We start from the raw sequence: 17434 nt of genomic DNA on the forward strand, positions 1-17434 counted from the left end.
TTTTCTATTTGATTCAACTTGATCCTATTTTCTTCTCATTGAGATCCCCAAAGAAGGTTATTGATAAGCTAAATGCAGGTCATTACCAAGCTCAGAGTCAGTCTGGAGGGTCTTTTTGGTTAAAGGAAGGAATGATTGAGGATTCTTCTCAATTTCAACATCTTGGGAATGGAGGCACTGGAAGACAGGCGGGAGATGGCCTTCCAGTTCTGTCTTGGCTTTGTTTAAACCTCCCAATGCTCCCAGTCTAAGATTCCCGCCCATTTTGGGTCCCTGCTGTCTTTTGCTTTTGTTGGTTTATTCCTTCCCTCTAGAGTCTGGACATCTGAGCCCATCTTAGTAGCTGGGGTCATGTTGTGAATGATCTCTCCTTTTGCCAGGACCCATTACTGTTGAGAATATGCCATTCTCTGGGGCAGGATGGTTGCCCTGGTTCGGGATGGTCCGGGGGCAATCACAGTTCCTTCCTCACACTCATTCCCATTGCCTAGCCTTCCTCCATGTTTTCACATCCTATCACACATGTTTTTTTTTTTTCTTTCTCAGGCGGGACAAGTAGCGCTAGGTACCTTCCCTCTGTGCACACTTCTGTGATACTTGTGCAACTGTAACTTGCCATTGCAAGCCAGATTTTGAACTTCTACATTGATATCTTTCCTTTATGGGACATGAATTTTTACAGTCTTTGATTTGATCTTGACCCAGAATTTCCCATTGAAACATGGTAGCTAGTTTCCTCATTGCATGTCTTGTTTTTGTGTTGATAATTTAAGGTTTTATTATACTTGTGCTTGTTATTATACATGGACTCAACCCTTATTTAATGGAAGTGACCATTAAACAGGCAGCTTCTGTATCACCAGAAAAATAACTGATAGCGCCTCTTCTGGCTCCTGAGAGTAGATAGCTCTAGCTCTACTTTGTTTTTTTCCCCAGATCCCAGGATGATAATAATTACAGTCTCAATACTAAAATGGCTCCTAACAGCACCCAACTTAGAACAAATCCCTGTTTCCTTGAGCTCCAAATCACTTAGTAGCCCAAATCCTGGGACAAGTCTGCTGTTCCATGCTGTCAGATGTTTCTCTTCTTAAGATACACTGTGGATCCTGGGCTGAGTTCTTTCTGGTGTCAATAGTGACCTTGAGTTTCACTGCAGGTGTGTCCCTACTCACTGGGCTGAAATACACATGTGTCATCATGACAAGAAAGACTGGCTTTCCAAGACTCTTTACCATCTCTTCTCTTTGGAACAAATTGATATCTACTGCTACCTCATTGGCATTGGATCTCAGCTGGGTTATTTGCCCTCTGTCAAAAGGAAAACTTAAGACAAATTACACTCAGTAGACTTTATGTGATCAAAGAATGACTTGTGGGTCAGATAGAACAAGTTTGGAGAATTCCAGGTCGGGCAGCATGTACGGAGAGAAAGTAGAAATGAGATTTCAAGACCTTTCAATTGGTTGCAGTTTGGCCTATCAGTTGGCTTCCCACAGTTCACTGAAGCTTCGCTGCTCTGATTGGCTGACACACAGCTATTTGTCACAGTTAGTGTACTCAGTGCAGCTGTAGTTCATTACACAAGGACTCAAATACGGAGTCAGCCTCAATTCCAACTCAGATTAATGCCTCCTACCTGACTTCCCAGTTCTACCTTTAATTCAAGTCTTTTTAACACAGCATTGAAAATGATCCTCTAAAAATAGAATGCAGACCATATTTGTTAGATATCTCCACTGGATAAAGCATACACACATGTCTGAGGGAGGGTTGGTGGGGGGGAGTTTAATGCCAGAGAGACTGGCAGGCTGACTCCATCAAGACAGAGGGTATAGACAGAACTGCATAGTCAGAGGGATGTAATTGGGAACTTTATGGTAAGGGATTGTTGCTGATGGTCAGGCCGGCTCAGGAGGACCTTGAGACTCAGACAGTCAGGTGGAACAAGCAGTCAGACCCAGAGAATCAGCCACCAGGTAATAATTTTACTCCTCGGTTGCACCCTGGTCATCTGGATGAGTAGAAGGGGAAGTCCTACTAATGTTCCCTAAGCCATAGGAAACCTCTCTCCTTACTGGCCTCCAGACTCCTCCTTGGTCACACCAGGAGTGTTCCTGTCTTAGCGACTAGGCACTTGCCCAGGCTTTCATACTCGTGTTTCTGCATTTTCCTCATCTTTGCTCAGATGTCACCTTCTGAATAAGGCCTTCCCAACTCCCCTGTGGAGAATTGCAGTCCCTGTCCTGCCATTGTTGATCCTTTTTATTCTACTATTCCCTGTACATTTCCACTGTAAAATATACTATACGGTGTGTTTCTTTTGTTCATTGTCTGGCTGCAATGAGAATGGAAGTCAGGTGTCTCTTCTGTGTTGTTCAGTGATAAGAGCCCAAAACTCCAGAATAGAGCAAGTAGTTAACCTCTTTATGCTTTGGTTTCCTCATCTGTAAAGAAGATTAGAGTATTTGAGTTAATTCCTGTAAAATATCCTTAGCAGTTCCTAGAATTCATTGAAAAGCTCTGTGAATGTCTGCTATCCTTAACCTGGTAATTATGTTCTTATTACTATTATTATGTATTTGCATATAACACAACATATACAAAGACACAAGTGTGAGAAGCAGTGTGATGTATTGGGCACTGGGTGGTTGGAGTGGGGACAGAGTCTACATCATAACTCGAAAACCTATTCTGTGGTAGGTTTTCTTCTCCCTGCTGATTATGATCCATTTCTTGCCACTAGGATAAACTCCACGCAGAACTCTGTGTGTGCAGGCAAACCACGGTATCCCAAGCAATAGTCACTGGCAACCTAGTGGCCCATGATTAAAGTGAATCACATAGATATTGGGTTAAGTGTTTATTTTGCATTCTTTTATATTTTTTCAACAACAGAGAAAAGATCCAGGAGTTGTGAATGACAAGTTGAGAGGCGCAAAGCTGGTCAGCATGACCCTTGACACTCAATCAGACATCAGAAGAAAGGGACAGGCCAGGGATTTGTTTAAAAGTGTCTGTTCTGGAGCTCATACCTGTAACCCTAGCTACTCAGGAGATCTAAGGATTGAAGTTTGAACCCAGCTTAGGTAGGAAAGTCCATGAGACTCTTACCTCCAATAAACGACTCAACAACAACAGCAACAAAAACAAAAAGCCAAAGTGGAGCTCTGGCTCAAGGGGTAGAGCACTAGCATTGAGCACAAAAACTCATGGACTGAGCCCAGACCTTGAGTTTAAGCTACAGGACTGGCGTGTGCACTCATGTATACACACACATGCACACACACACACACACACACACACACACACACACACACACACACACACACACACACACACACACACACACACGGTGTTTCTGTTGAGGGTGAGCCCCATCTGTGGCTTGCCCTTTGCTTTTCCCTTCCTCCACTTCTTTCTTTCGCTCCACCCAGTCAGCTCAGCAACCAGCCATTTCCTGCTGGGCACAGTCTTCAAGAACTCATTGCCACCGAACCAATGGCTGCAGAGGAGAGGAGCTGGAGTTGGGCAGGTAAGAAGGGCAGAAGAGCTGGGAAAGCTTGAGAAGATTCTTACCCGTGGGCTGTGGGGGTCTAGAGAGGAAAGGGACCAAAAGAGTAGTCAGAACTTTCTGTCCACCTCGAAGGCACCCAGGGCTTCTGAGCATAGATTTTTTTTGGCAAGAGTTTGTCATCATCCATCCATTACTTATTTAAGTCTGCTTTCTCAGACTCCTTTGTATGCCTGGAGCAAATGAAAGTGAAAGTGTGGGAGGTTTGCTGCCTGCTTTCTTCTCCTGGGGCTGCTGCTTCACTCACGCTCTCCCAGGCTGCTCTTTTCTTCTTTGCTCTTTAATTCATGCCTGTCTGCCTGCGATCAGGTAGTAAGTCACCAGGACTGTCCACTCAGACACTTTGCTTCAACAATTTCATCGCCAGACAATCCTGTTTATGTTGTAAAATTCATTAGACCTTACAAATTGTGGCTTTGTGGAATTTGTAGCTGATGCAGTAATATAAATGTTTAGGTAATAAACTGGCTGCCGATGGCTCAGGCCTCAAATCCTAGTTACTCAGGAGGCAAAGATCTGAGGTTCACAGTTTGAAGCTGGCCCAGGCAGGAAAGTCTGTGAGACTCTTATCTCTAATTGGCCACCAAAACCAAAACTAAATCAAAACAAAAGCAAGAAATAAAAACCAAACAAAAGTGGAACTATGACTTACCTGGAAGATCATCAGCCTTGAGTGAAACAACTAAGGTACAGCGCTCAGAGTCTGAATTCAAGCCCCAGAATCAGTGCATGCACACACACACACACACACACACACACACACACACACACACACACACACACACACACACACACACACACACACACACACACACAGAGCACACACAGTTTAAGGCTATCTGATGACTTAAATCTACAGTATCCAGAGCCGGTTGAGGGTAGATAGACTAAAGGTACATGTCCAGCTTCCTGTTTGAGTAATATTTACACAAACAGTGGTAGGCCAATAGTGTTCATAAAAATCTTTTTCAGTGAGGGCCTAATATTTGCTGCCCATTGTATTTTAACATACTTTACACACAGGATCATATTTATTGTGATCTTTCCATTTCAAGAAACAGAAAATTAGGACTCAACAATCTAAGATTATGCAACCAGGAAGTAACAGTCAAAAGCTACACAACCCGGGGCTCAAACTCAGCACTCACTGAGGTAGGAACCCACCACTACTTTGAATTGAGGTACACAGTCATAAAAAGAGTACGTGAGATAATCAAGCACAAGGACAGACCCTGATGGAGATTTAAAAAAATGTAAATGGACAAAAACCATGGAATACATTTTTCCTATGAGTAAAGTGTTGCTTATTTTTTTAAAGCCATTACTTGATGGTAAGAATATGTTTTTCTCTTCCTCTTTTTTATTAGCATGTATTAGCTATACAAAAGGGCTTCATTGTGATATTTCCATGTGCAATAGTATAAGAAAATAAGCTGAAAGAGGCTGAATTTATGGTATCATTGGAAATTGCTTAATTTTTTTTTTTTTTTTGGTTGGTCATGGTGCTTGAACTCTAGGCTTGGGCACTGTCCCTGTGCTCTTCAGCTCAAGGTGAATGCTCTACTCCTTGAGCCACAGTGCCACTTTTGGGTTTCTGGTGGTTAATTGGAGATAAGAGTCTGATGGACTTTCCTGCCCAGGCTGGCTTTGGACCGAGATCCTCAGATCTCAGCCTCCTGAGTAGCTAGGATTACAGGCGTGAGCCTGTAATTTAAATTTAAGCGGGAATTGCTTAAAAATTTTAAATTAAAAAATCATTTAAGCAGTTTAACAAAATGAATACTAGAGATTTGAAACTTCTTCTCTGAGGGGGGTGGGGATTAAAGAAAAGGAGGAGTATAAGTGAACAGAGGGATGGTGGGTAAATACAGTCATAATACTGAATGTACCTAAGTGAAAACAGAGCTAGGAAACTTGAGGAGATAGGTGGTTATGGGATAGATGGATGAGAGAATCATGGAAGAAATGCCACCGATCAAGATGCACTGACATGTTGAATTACAATGAAATGCCTTTGTACAACTAAAGGTAATAACAAGATCCTCTCCGGTTCACAGTGTGATGATTGGAGTTCTCAGGTGCTTGTGTGACGTGTACCTCTCTCAAACCTTCTTAGGATGTAAGCACATTACCGGTCTGAGGTAAAATAAATAAATAAATAGATAGATCATAAGTAAGTAAAAGAAAAAAAAACAGAACAAGAAAAATACTGTCCAAATATTTGGGGAACTCAGTCTGCGATAGGGAAATGAAACAAGCATACGATGGCATATTGAAACACCATTAAAATGTTTCAAAACTGGTTGGGTGCTGGTGGCTCGTGCCTGCAACTCTAGCTACTTGGGAGGCTGAGATCTGAGGATCACAGTTTGAAGCCAGCCTGCACAGGAAAGTCCATGAAACTCAACCACCAAAAAGCTGGAAGTGGAGTTGTAGCTCAAGTGGTAGAACACTAAAGCTCAGCGACAGTGCCCAGGCCCCGAATTCAAGCCCTAAAGCTGCCCCTCCCCCCAAAAAAGTTTGAAAATGCTTTGCAATAACTTAGGGAATTATAGTGAAGGTATCAGAATAAAAGGTTCCTTTATCCTGGTATAGAGCACAATCCCAACGAGATCCCAACTCTTAAGAAATCTATAGATACGTACTGAATATTACTAGTGGCTGTTTCTGGTAGTAGGATTCTAGAGTCATACGTTCATAATATTCTGTAATTTATAAATACCATAATAAATAGAAAAGGTAGCTAGCCAAAAATGACTTGTGAGATTCCGCTATGCCCCTCTCCCCCACCCCCCAATGCCACGATTTCCAAGTGGACTCCCATCAAACCGAGCCCATGCTCTTCCTCAGAGAACCCCACTGGGCCCCCAGAGGCCATGTCCCCTCGACTGTGATCCAGCCCCAAAGCAAAAACGTTTTCACTTTCTCGAGGGGGAAACAAAAAAGAAGCAGAAGGTTGTCACCACTGGCGCTGACCATCATGGAGACCCAGGGTGCTCAGCAAGAGGCCTCCAAGCCTTCCAGCTGTAGCGATTCCATGGCAGAACCCCGGCTTTGGGTGATCCAGGCTGTGCAAGAGGAGGACGTGGATGGGCTGCGGCGGCTGCTGGAGGAAGGAGCCGACGCCAACGAGAGCGACGAGTGGGGCTGGACCCCGCTGCACAACGCGGCGGCGTGCGGCCGGCAGGACCTGGTGGAGCTTCTGCTGCGTTATGGCGCCGAGCCTGCGCGCAGGAAGAGGAACGGGGCGACGCCCTTCATCGTGGCTGGCATCGGCGGCCATGTGCATCTCCTCCGGCTGTTCCTGTCTAGGGGCGCGGATGTCAACGAGCGTGACTCGAATGGCTTCACGGCCTTCATGGAGGCCGCCTGGCACGGCCGGGTGGAAGCGCTGCGGTTCCTCTTCGAGCAGGGAGCGGACGTGAATGCGAGCCGAGAGACCCAGGAGGACCGCAGGCCGCTGAGGGGAGGCGGGGCCACGGCGCTCATGGACGCGGCGGAAAAGGGCCACGCGGATGTGGTGAGGATCCTCCTGGAGGAGATGGGGGCCGACGTCAACGCCCGGGATAACATGGGCAGAAGCGCCCTGATCCACGCTCTTCTGGACGGCGGCGAGCAGGCGGAAGCGGTGGCCGGGCTCCTGCTGGACCACGGGGCTGACGTCCGGGTGAGAGGCGAGCAAGGGAAGACGCCGCTGATCCTGGCGGTGGAGAAGCGGCGCCTGGCGTTGGTGCGGATGCTTCTGGAACAGGACGCCTTGGAGATCGATGACACGGACCACGAGGGCACCACCGCCCTGCGCGCAGCCGTGGAGCTGGGAAGCCGGGAGATGGTGCGCGCCTTGTGCGATCACGGGGCCAGCGTAAGCTGCGGGGATCTGATGAGTATCGCCAGGCGGCATTACGACCAGGCCCTCCTCAAGCTTCTCCGCGAGTACGGGGCCCAAGAACATGTCCAGCCTCCTGCGGAGGACTGGGAGCCGCAGAGCTCACACTGGGGAAGAGCCCTGAAGAGCCTCCACCGGATAGACCGCCAACCCATCGGCAAGCTGAAGATCTTCAGGGAGGAGGAGTATAAAATCGCAGACACGTCGAAAGGGGGCATCTACCTGGGGTTCTACGAGGGCCGAGAGGCGGCTGTGAAACTGTTCCCTGAAGGCAGCCCAGAGGTGCGCCAGGAGATGGCCTGCTTGCAAAGCTGCCGCGAGAGCAGTCACTTCGTGACGCTCTACGGGAGTGAGAGCCACAGGGGGTGCGTGTACGTGTGCATGGCCCTCTGTGAACAGACCCTGGAAGAGCGCCTGCAGGGGCGCCCAGAGGAAGGCCTGCAGAGTCGGGAAGACGCCCTTGCCCCCAATACCCTACTGTCGATCTTTGAGGCTGTGCGAGATTTACACGTGTCTCATGGATACACTCACCAGGATCTGCAGCCACGAAACTTCTTAATAGGTGAGTCCTCGCCTTGGTCTTTTTTATGCCACTGTGACAGAAGACCACGGACGGGGTAGATGATAGAGAACAGAGATTTGTCTCTGTTCTAGAGGCTAGGAAGTCCAAGAGCAGCCTAGCATTAGCAAAGGTCCCCTTGCTGTGAAAGAAGGAAGGACCAGATAGTCTCAAAGGCGCTTTATCACAAACCCATTCTCTCAAGACTGCACAGATCCATTCCAGAGGCCAGATTAACTTTCAAAAAATATGATGTTATTGTTATCATTAAGGTGTTATACAGAGGGGTTACCATTTCACAATTCAGGTAATGTGTACATTTCTTTTTGGACAATGTCATACCCTTCCATCAGAGGTGATCTTAACTGCTACCAACAGCTCCTTATAAATCTGAGTACTTGGCCCTAGAAACTGAATGAATGAGGAACTTGTTCATCTATTTTCTTTATCCTTTTCGATTTTCTGGCCTGGAAAAATATGAAATGCATGTCCTTTTCTTGGCAGATACCTAGGAGATCAAATAAAATAATGAACACAGCAGGTTTTGAGGAGAAAATAGTATTACCTTGTAGAGAGATGATGAATTGTATAGCATGTCTAATGAGTTGACTGTCACAACATGGATAATGTGTATTTTCGTGTACCTCTGTAAACTATTCCTTAGATTCCAAGGATGCAGTTCGCCTGGCAGATTTTGATCAGAGCATTAAGGGGACTGGAGATCCACAGGAAATCAGGAGAGATCTAGAGGTAATTTTTGCAATCTAGATTTCTTTTTCTTCTGTTTCCTTATTTGTTCGTTACTTTAGTTTCTAGGGAAAACTAAAGAATGTCTTTATTTTAAAGAGGAAGGAGAGAAAGATCTTTCTAGGTTTCTGGTCTTTTCCACTGCCCTCTCTTGCTATAGACTGAAATGTTTCCTTGGGTTTCTTTTGTAGCTGAGTTTGCAAGCTGCTGAGAAGAGGTACAGGCAGGATCAATATGCAGTTGTCTTTTGCTATGACTCCTTTATGATTCTCCTCTCTCTTTCTCCTTTCATTAGCTAAAGAAGTAACTAAATTGAGCCTGTATTATCTCTTCCAGGAAATATTTCCAAATATCTCCTATATTCCTCTGAAATATATTCTTTTTGCCTTAGAGTAAAGTAAATGGGATTTCTTCTTCCACTCTATTCAGCTCTCTCATGTGCTGAGCTCTGAGGAAGGGTAGAGCTTTTCTGCAATGGGTGGGATTAGAATTAGTCCTGGACTTGGAAGAGATAAACCTTGGCCAAAAAAAAGTGAAGATCCTGAAATAGCTGTTAAGAGGACAAGAGGCCTGGGCATACAGACTGAACCCTCAAGACCCCTGTTGGGTAGTTCTGTTCTAGACAGTAACAAATAGGTAGGGGCTTTGCACCTACTTTGCTGGCTTCTTGGTTGGGTGGCTCCATATTTCCACACCTCTCTTACAGATATTTAATACTGATGACTCCTATGCCAATCCTTTATCTTTCTTCCCTGCAAAGGCCAGCCTTTATATCTCATCCAACCTACACAAATGCTATTATCTGCAACCTCATGTAACCCTAGACCCAAAGCCCCAGTTCCCCAGGTAGTACCAAGACACTCTCCTCTGTAAACACTCTCCTCTGGTTTATATATACTCTCTCAGGGTCCAACTCAAATCTCTTTGGTAACAAGAAGTTTTTTTTGTTCTTTTTTTCTTTTTCTGACAACTCTGGCCCAGGATTATCTTTTGTTCTATATAAGCCCAAATCACGTACTGCATTGAAGGGGCCTCTGTGTACAGATCTGTGTCTTCTCTCCTTAACATGCTGGCAGACTACATGAGATTTTCCCCCATCTTTCACTTGTACAAAACCAGCATCACAACTTCTCTGTTCATTACTTTTATATAGCTGTGATTAAAAAAATAAAGCACCAAGAGAATCATTTATTGGGGGAAACATTTTGATCACAGTTTCAGATCGTCATGGCAGGGAGGGTGTGGCTGAGCAGATTGCGTCATGGCAGACAGGAAGTAGAGCAGAGCTAGAGTAGGAAGGCGCTATGTCTCTAAGGATGTGTTTCCAGTGACTTATTTCCTCCAACCACACTCTGCCTTTCACAACCCCACCACCTCCTGGAGTCTGTTTAAATTTCAGGCTTTCAATGGATTAAACCATTCGTTAGTTTAGAATGCTCATGATCGAATGGTCTATAGAAACAACCTTCACAGATATACCCAGAGGTGTGGCTTTACTAACTTCTTCAACATTTCTCAGTTGAATCAAACCAAATGAACGGTTGTACTTTCAAGGTTACCCAAATAGAAAGCTATGTCATAAGCACCTTTGTGGCTTTTGTGTAGGCCCTTGGACGGCTGGTCCTCTATGTGGTAAAGAAAGGAGAGATTCCTTTTGAGACACTGAAGGGTAAAAATAATGAAGAAGTGGTTCAACTTTCTCCAGATAAGGAGACTGAGGATCTCATTCACCACCTCTTCTATCCTGGGGAAAGCATGACAGACTGTGTTGGTGACCTGCTAGGTCATCCCTTCTTCTGGACATGGGAGAAGTAAGTAAGACTTGAGTGTATGTCACAGTTCTCCAGAGTGGAGAAGGTGCAATTATGCAGGAGGGTTCAGGGCTGGGATGAACAGATCTAGGCTTTTCTGTCAGCTCGGTGTATACTGGCTATGTGATTCAACCTCCTAGATTCTGTTTCCTCTTCTGAACTGAAGGAAAAGATGGCTGCCACTCTCATCATGAAGAATTTTTGAAGAGTCTTACTTCTTAAAAAACAAAAAACAAAAGCAAAATATAGAAAGGTGCTGGTGGCTCATTCCTGTCATTCTGGGTACTAAGGAGGCTAATATCTGAGGATTATGATTCGAAGCCAGCCCAGCCAGGAAAGTCTTATTCTCAGTTAACCAGCAAAAAGCCAGAAGTGGAACTATGGCTCAAGTGGTAGAACACTAGCCTTACCAGTAAAACCCAAGTGCAAGGGCAAGGTCCTGAGTTCAAGCTCCAGTGTTGGTGCAAAAATAAAATACAATAAAAATCAAAATATATCTGTTTCTTATTTCTGAAAGAGTGGAAAACCCACATGGTATAACCCCTGTTGTCACTGTATTTGATTCTGGTGCCTTGCATCTTGTATATACATTTTTCTAATTTGGGGAGGGGAAGGGAAATAAAATGCTGAAACAAGGATACAGGTTGACCCATTGTAATAATGAGATGTACAAGACACTGTGTGGAAAATGAACTTTACAACTTTGGGAAGTGGGAGGGAAGAGTTGGGGAGGTGGGGAGGGAAGGGATGGTAGGAGACAAACAAAGGAGGGGGTAACAATACTTGATAGGAAATGTACTCATTACGTTACTCATGTAACTCTAACCCCTCTGTACAGTATCTTTACAAAAAAAAAGTGTAGGAAGAAAGAAATGACCCTAATTTTGTCATCTGCAGTAGGTACAGGACACTTCGGAATGTGGGAAACATATCCGATATCAAAACTCGAAAATGTACAAGTGAGATCTCCAGGCTACTGCATTCTGATCCATCTGTATCTTACAGCTTTGACAAGTGGACATCTAAGGTATGAACAATTCCTATGGTCTGGGAGTTCTTCCAGGAGAAGGGTCTGTCATATGTTACTATTTTCAATTTCTTTTGTACCATTTTGTACCAATATTATTTTGTACAATTTTCCTGTTCTTTAAGCATAAAATGAGTGAGATGATTTTCCTTCTTCTCTCCTTGTTATCTTTTTTTTTGGGGGGGGGTGAGGCATCCAGAACTCAGCACCCCTGATAGACTCCTTCTCAGGCTCCACCTTAGGCTGGCCTTTATCTAGCCCATAAACCTTTCCGTCAAGCCTGGCCAAGACTCCTGTGACCATAAAGGACTGTGATCCTTTGTGAGGGCTCAGTCCAGAGACAGTCTGGTTGCCTCTGCTGCCCATCAGCAGCTCAGCTCTGAGGAGCCACACATAAGAAGTACATTCTGTTGGATAGCACACACACAAAGAAGAGGTGATTTCAAATTTCCCCCTTCAAGAAAAGTCCACTTAACTTGAACTAAATAGTAGAACTCTACGGAGTCAATCATCATCTTAATTTAGTCTTCACTATCACAACTTTAATTACTATTAATTAGCAGACATCTATCAAGTACTGATTACATATTAGAGTGATGTGAAGGCCCGGGCACATAAATTAGAATAGACAGGAACATGTGGCACAGAAAGATCTACAGAAATGCAAAGCACTATGCAAAAGCCCGAGGAGAGAATCCATAAGCTTTAGTCCTTTGAAATCAATACCTTTCCTATCTTAGGTCTTTGCTGCTTGGCTTCTGGTTCTTATTATGTGTTTTCCAGCTGTCTTGCTGCTGACTGTATCCTTGGCATGGTGTAAGTGTGCCATGACTCTTTGCTCAATGATTGTGTATAAAACTCTGGGTTAGACTTTAAGCTTATAGAAATAGATAAATATAAACTAGAGCAGATGACAGTGACAGTTAACAGGGAGAGCTAGACTACTCTGTGGCAGATAGAGCTCTTAGGACTGTGTATTTGATCACATTTAATCCTTACAACAGCTTCTGTGGCAATTATCTCTATTTTGCAGATGGGTAAGCTGAGTCACTGACAATTTTCCCAGAGGCACATAGCCCGTGAGGGATGTGGCAGGCCTGGGTGCTGGGAAGTATAGCCATGTGCTGAAGCTAGCCACTCTACAACGTTCTGATGCCATCCACTCTACCAATTCATTTAATCCCACAGGAAATAGAGGTTGAGCAATAATACTTGAAGAATCCAGGATAGGACAGCCAGAGATTGGCTAGGCTGACAACAGAACTCCATTTAAACCCAGTTCATGGATTCTTTCCTTTAAGTTTCACTGAGCTATGTTACATTTTGACTGATTTCCAGTCTTACCCTTTAGGCTTTGCTTTTCTGTTGATGTCAGTGCATAGTTGTTTTGAGCAGGTCTTGAACCTAAGTTTTGTAGAAGTCACTCACTCCTACGTTTGCTTTTGGTTCTGCCCTATCATCCAGCTGCCCACACAGCTCGGCTCCTCTCGCATGCCATTCTCAGAGCGCACCTGTGCAGTCTCATGCGGGGCCCACACTACTGTGAGCCCAGTCTCCAGTCAGATACCTTCCCAAATGGCTCTGGTTTCAAGGTTATTGTATCTGGTCCTCTGATCCAAAACTTTCCCTACAAATGGGAGCCACATACGAGGGTGATGAGGTTGTCCTGGGGTATCAGAAGAAAGAGGAAACAAGCAGCCTTTTAGAAATAGACTAAACAAGCACCAACTCCACTCACTCACTCTACTCATTATGATAAGCTTTTTGTCAGAGGAAATATAATTGTGAAGTTACAAAGGGGTCATAAGGATAAAAATGATGTATAATATAATGAACAAGTTTCCTAATGTAGCAGATTGTGTGTGTGTGTGTGTGTGTGTGTGTGTGTGTGTGTGTGTGTGTGTGTGTGTGTGTGTGTGTGTGTGTGTGTGTGTACTGGGGCTGGCTTGAACTCAGGATCTGAGCACTGTCTCTGAGATTTTTTTTTTGCTCAAGGGTAGCATTCTACCACTTGAACCTCAGCTCCACTTCCTGCTTTTTTGCTGGTTAACTGAAGATAAGAGTCTCCTGGACTTTCCTGCTTAGGCTGGCTTTGAATCATGATCTCAGCTTCCTGAATAGGTAGGATTATAGGCATCAGCTACTGGTATCTAGCTGACAAAGATTAAAAAACAAACAAACAAACGGTTTAATATATTTAATCTTGTATGGAGACAATGCACTTAGACAAAAATGTTACTACACATCATGGTGTATATCATTTACTTTAATTATTTTCTATTATTTTGTTATATTAATTAGTAAGGGGTAATACATATTCAAATTTCTATTTTGCCTTACAGTATAGCACCATCAAAATTTATGTTGTACTGCTGCCATGTTTTTGTGTAATGGTCTGTTTTTTAGATTGATGAGCATGTTATGGAAAAAATGAATAAGTTCTATGCTAAAAATGGCAACTTCTATCAGGACATTGTGGGTGATCTGTTAAAGTTCATCCGGAATTTGGGAGAACACATCGATGAGGAACAAAATAGAAAGTGAGTATTGTTTTCTTTCTTATAAATCCAGTGTAGAATGAGAACATTTAAAAATCCAATTCTTGCCAGATTCCAGAGGCTTACATTTGTAGTCTTAGGTATTAAGGAAGTTGAGCCACAGAGGACTGACTGTTCAAAGCCAGCCCAGGAAGAGATTTCATCTCCAAAACAATCAGTCTAAGGCCAGCCTTGAGGCATGACTCAAGCGGTAGAGTAAGCAAACTGCACAAGTGTGAGGCTTGTGTTCAAGTTCTGGTACCATGAAAAACAATCCAACTCTAAATTCCTATCTGTGTGGAAAAAAGAAAATTAATTTTGATAAAAACCTAAAATATTCTTCTTTTCTGTGGTCTTCAAAATTAATCATGGACATGTCAGAAGCTCTCACCTTCTTTTAGAGTTTTGGCTGGGACCTACTGAACAGAAGTAGTGACTTTTTATGTAAATAACAGAAAACAGGACAGCTGGGTAAAGGGAGCATAGAGCTACGAAAGTCACAGTAACATGCTAGTTAAATCAGCTTTTGCTGCCAAAAATGTATCCTGCAAACTCACACAGACACAAGAAACCTTGTAATGCAGGGATTTTGTGGGGAGGAGAGGGGAATTTGAGGAACGTACTCAAGAGACTTATAAATTGTATTGTTTACAATTTTATGAATGAAAAATAAATTTCAGAAGGATTGAGTGGCCAAAGATTGCACAATTAGTGATGAGTGTTGCCAGATTCCAAACTTCTTATTAAACCTGCTTTAGGATGAGGGTATGGCTCATGTGGTAGAGTATCTGCTTGGCAAGTGTGAAGCCCTAAATTCAAACCCATGTACTCTCAAGAAGAAGAAGAAGGAGCTGGGAAGGTGGCTCAGTGGTAGAATTCTTGCCTTACATGCATGAGGCCCTGGGTTCGATTCCTCAGCACCACATAAGCAGTAAAAGTGGGAAGTGGTGCTGTGACTCAAGTGGTAGAGCGCTAACCTTGAACTGAAAAGCTGAAGGACAGCGCCCAGGCCCAGAGATCGTGCCCCATTACCAAGTAGGAGGAGGAGGAGGAGGAGGAAACAATTTACAGTAGACAGCAGAGGTACTTCTGGGCCAGATGGTCTGAGGCAGGAAGCAGGGGAAAAGAGCTTGGGACAAGTATGATAAACCATTTGTGTTTCTTTCAGGATAAAGGAGACAATTGGAGATCCATTCTGCTATTTTCAGAAGAAATTTCCAGATCTAGTGATCTATGTCTATAACAAACTAAAGAACACAGAATATAGAAAGCATTTTCCCCAAACCAACAAGCCAGCCCAGCCTCAGTGTGAAAGAGGTGTCAGGGTAGGTGAGCCCTGAGTGCTGACAGTCTCTCATGCTCAGGGAGATAATGATTAGCTGTGTAGTTCTTGATAAGTTGCAACTCTCTGGGCCCAACCAAGCTGTTAGTTTATGAAGGATCAGCCAGATAGCTGATGTGTCTGTTTCTGGCACACTGTGTTCAATATACATTTATAACAAAAGCAAGCAATGACACTAGTCCATTTTAGTGGACTAGTTAGCTTCCTGACTGGAACTAGAAGGGAAATCTATGATTCCTTTTGTTAACACAGGAAAGGAGTGAGTGCCAACACCTCAAAGATGGCATGTTTTACAACAATTATCTCAAGCAATTTTTCCAATAGCCTTGCAAAACAGAATTGATTATCCCCATCGAAGAAACAGAGGCTCAGAGAGTATGACATTTTTTTTTTTGCCTCAGACCAGATAATTACTATTGAATGCTATATAAATGGACGTGGTTATTATTATCTTCTAGTTGGACATTTTAAAACTTAATTCAAAGTTCATGATCTTTCTGATTGGAACCAAAAGAACATGGCAGAGTATCAGTGTAAGTCTAGGCACTGGTTGCATGACTTTTATTCCTTTATTTTCCATGACTTTTATTCCTACACTGGTTTTCCATGCTCTCAAGACAGTAATTCTCAACTGGGGGCATCTGAAAGACATTTTTGGTATCACAGATGGGGGCTGGAGGGAGTGGCCCTACTGGCACTGAGAAGGAATGATGCAATCAATGATGTAGATAAGATGCAAACAATAATGTAAAAAAGTAGAATGCAATGATGTAAACAAGACAATGCTACTACACCAAATTGATCAGTGATGCTGAGGTTAAGAAAACTTGTCTTATGAGCTCAGGATTCCAGACCATGGTGTCTCGAGCAGTGACCAGGCGCATTTTTTCTACTGGGTTTGTAATGAGGCTTTGCCATCCGATGTCAGTCACTAAAAGATGTCCGCCATCCATCTTCACTTCCCATGCTGCATTCTCAGTGCTGTCTGTAGGTTACTGATGTAGCACCCACAGCCACATCAGAACATGCTTATCTCCACCTCATGGATTTGGTTTCTCCACTGAAATGGAAGCTTCTTAGGGCTAAAGACTAGTTTTTGAACTTATCTCTTCACTGCTCAGTAAAATAATTATTCTATCTCTCTCTATCTCTCTATTTCTCTATCTATTTATCTATCTTTTTTTGTTCCAGACTGGGGCTTGAACTCAGGCCCTGCACACTGTCCCTGAACTTTTTTGCTTAAGACTAGTGCTCTATCACTTGAGCGTGGCTCCACTTCTGGCTTGTGATGGTTAATTGGAGATAAGAGTCTCAAGGACATTCCTGCCTGGACTGACTTTGAACTGTGATCCTCAAATCTCAGCCTCCTGAAAAGGAGCCTGTTTACAGGGGTGAGACACTGGTGGCCAGCCGATCTATGTATGTTTACCTCTATAAAGTCAGCACTATTCTGACACATTCTGGTGTTGAGGGAACTAAGGTTAGAAATACTTTGATTTATTGTAATACATATTGTGAGAAAGTATCCCTGCTTTCATCTGAACAGATTTTCTAGTGCTAAGTCTGATGTTATAAGATTTATCATTGTGGTAGTTAAGATAGTTTTGGAATGGGAATAAAATAATATCAGTTTCTTTCTGAAAAGAGGTGTCCCAGGGATGGACAAATGGGTGTCAATGGATGGAATTAAAATGTACTGGAAGAAATGAAATGTTTTTAATAAAAATGATTTTATAAGGAGTAATATTTCTTAAGGTTTTAAAATTAAACTTCGGTAGTCTGATTTGCAGTGAATACCTGCATATGTCAACCAAATGTCCATGTGAGAAGCATACTCAATAAAACTTTGAGTCATATCAAGTCTGACTATCTTTGAGTGACATTTCTACTTTGGACACTGGTGGTACCTACGATAGAAAAACAGAAAACATTAAATAAGCATTTCTAGCAT

The 17434-nt window shown here is 43.4% G+C and overlaps 1 protein-coding gene and 1 non-coding gene across 3 annotated transcripts; both read left to right on the forward strand.

Annotated features, from left to right (window-relative positions):
- The first annotated feature begins 3489 nt into the window (after nucleotides 1-3489).
- Nucleotides 3490-17209, forward strand: Rnasel (ribonuclease L). Of its 2 annotated transcripts, XM_070034313.1 has the most exons (8): nucleotides 3490-3535; nucleotides 6506-8022; nucleotides 8684-8769; nucleotides 10372-10577; nucleotides 11475-11604; nucleotides 14011-14144; nucleotides 15310-15466; nucleotides 16675-17209. In XM_070034313.1, exons 2-8 carry the CDS (start codon nucleotides 6555-6557, stop codon nucleotides 16684-16686), a joined length of 2193 nt encoding a protein of 730 aa, XP_069890414.1. In that variant the 5' UTR covers nucleotides 3490-3535; nucleotides 6506-6554; the 3' UTR covers nucleotides 16687-17209. The 2 variants fall into 2 exon arrangements, with proteins under 2 accessions (XP_069890414.1, XP_069890413.1); XM_070034312.1 differs by having other exon boundaries at nucleotides 15310-17209.
- LOC138835888 (small nucleolar RNA U13) lies at nucleotides 5614-5716 on the forward strand. The gene has a single exon (XR_011374775.1). It is a non-coding gene; the product is annotated as a small nucleolar RNA U13 (small nucleolar RNA).
- Nucleotides 17210-17434: the final 225 nt, after the last annotated feature.

The sequence above is a fragment of the Dipodomys merriami genome, unplaced genomic scaffold (genome assembly GCF_024711535.1).
Source record: "Dipodomys merriami isolate MVZ:Mamm:240054 unplaced genomic scaffold, mDipMer1.0.p SCAF_24, whole genome shotgun sequence".
Classification (NCBI taxonomy): domain Eukaryota; kingdom Metazoa; phylum Chordata; class Mammalia; order Rodentia; family Heteromyidae; genus Dipodomys; species Dipodomys merriami.

What these genes read in the sequence shown, in the direction of transcription:
- Rnasel (XM_070034312.1), top strand. Translation starts at nt 6,555, where the DNA reads ATGGAGACCCAGGGTGCTCAGCAAGAGGCCTCCAAGCCTTCCAGCTGT. An exon ending in GCCACGAAACTTCTTAATAG is followed by an intron (nt 8,023 to 8,683) that starts GTGAGTCCTCGC and finishes ACTATTCCTTAG; the next exon opens with ATTCCAAGGATGCAGTTCGC. An exon ending in TTCTTCTGGACATGGGAGAA is followed by an intron (nt 10,578 to 11,474) that starts GTAAGTAAGACT and finishes TGTCATCTGCAG; the next exon opens with TAGGTACAGGACACTTCGGA.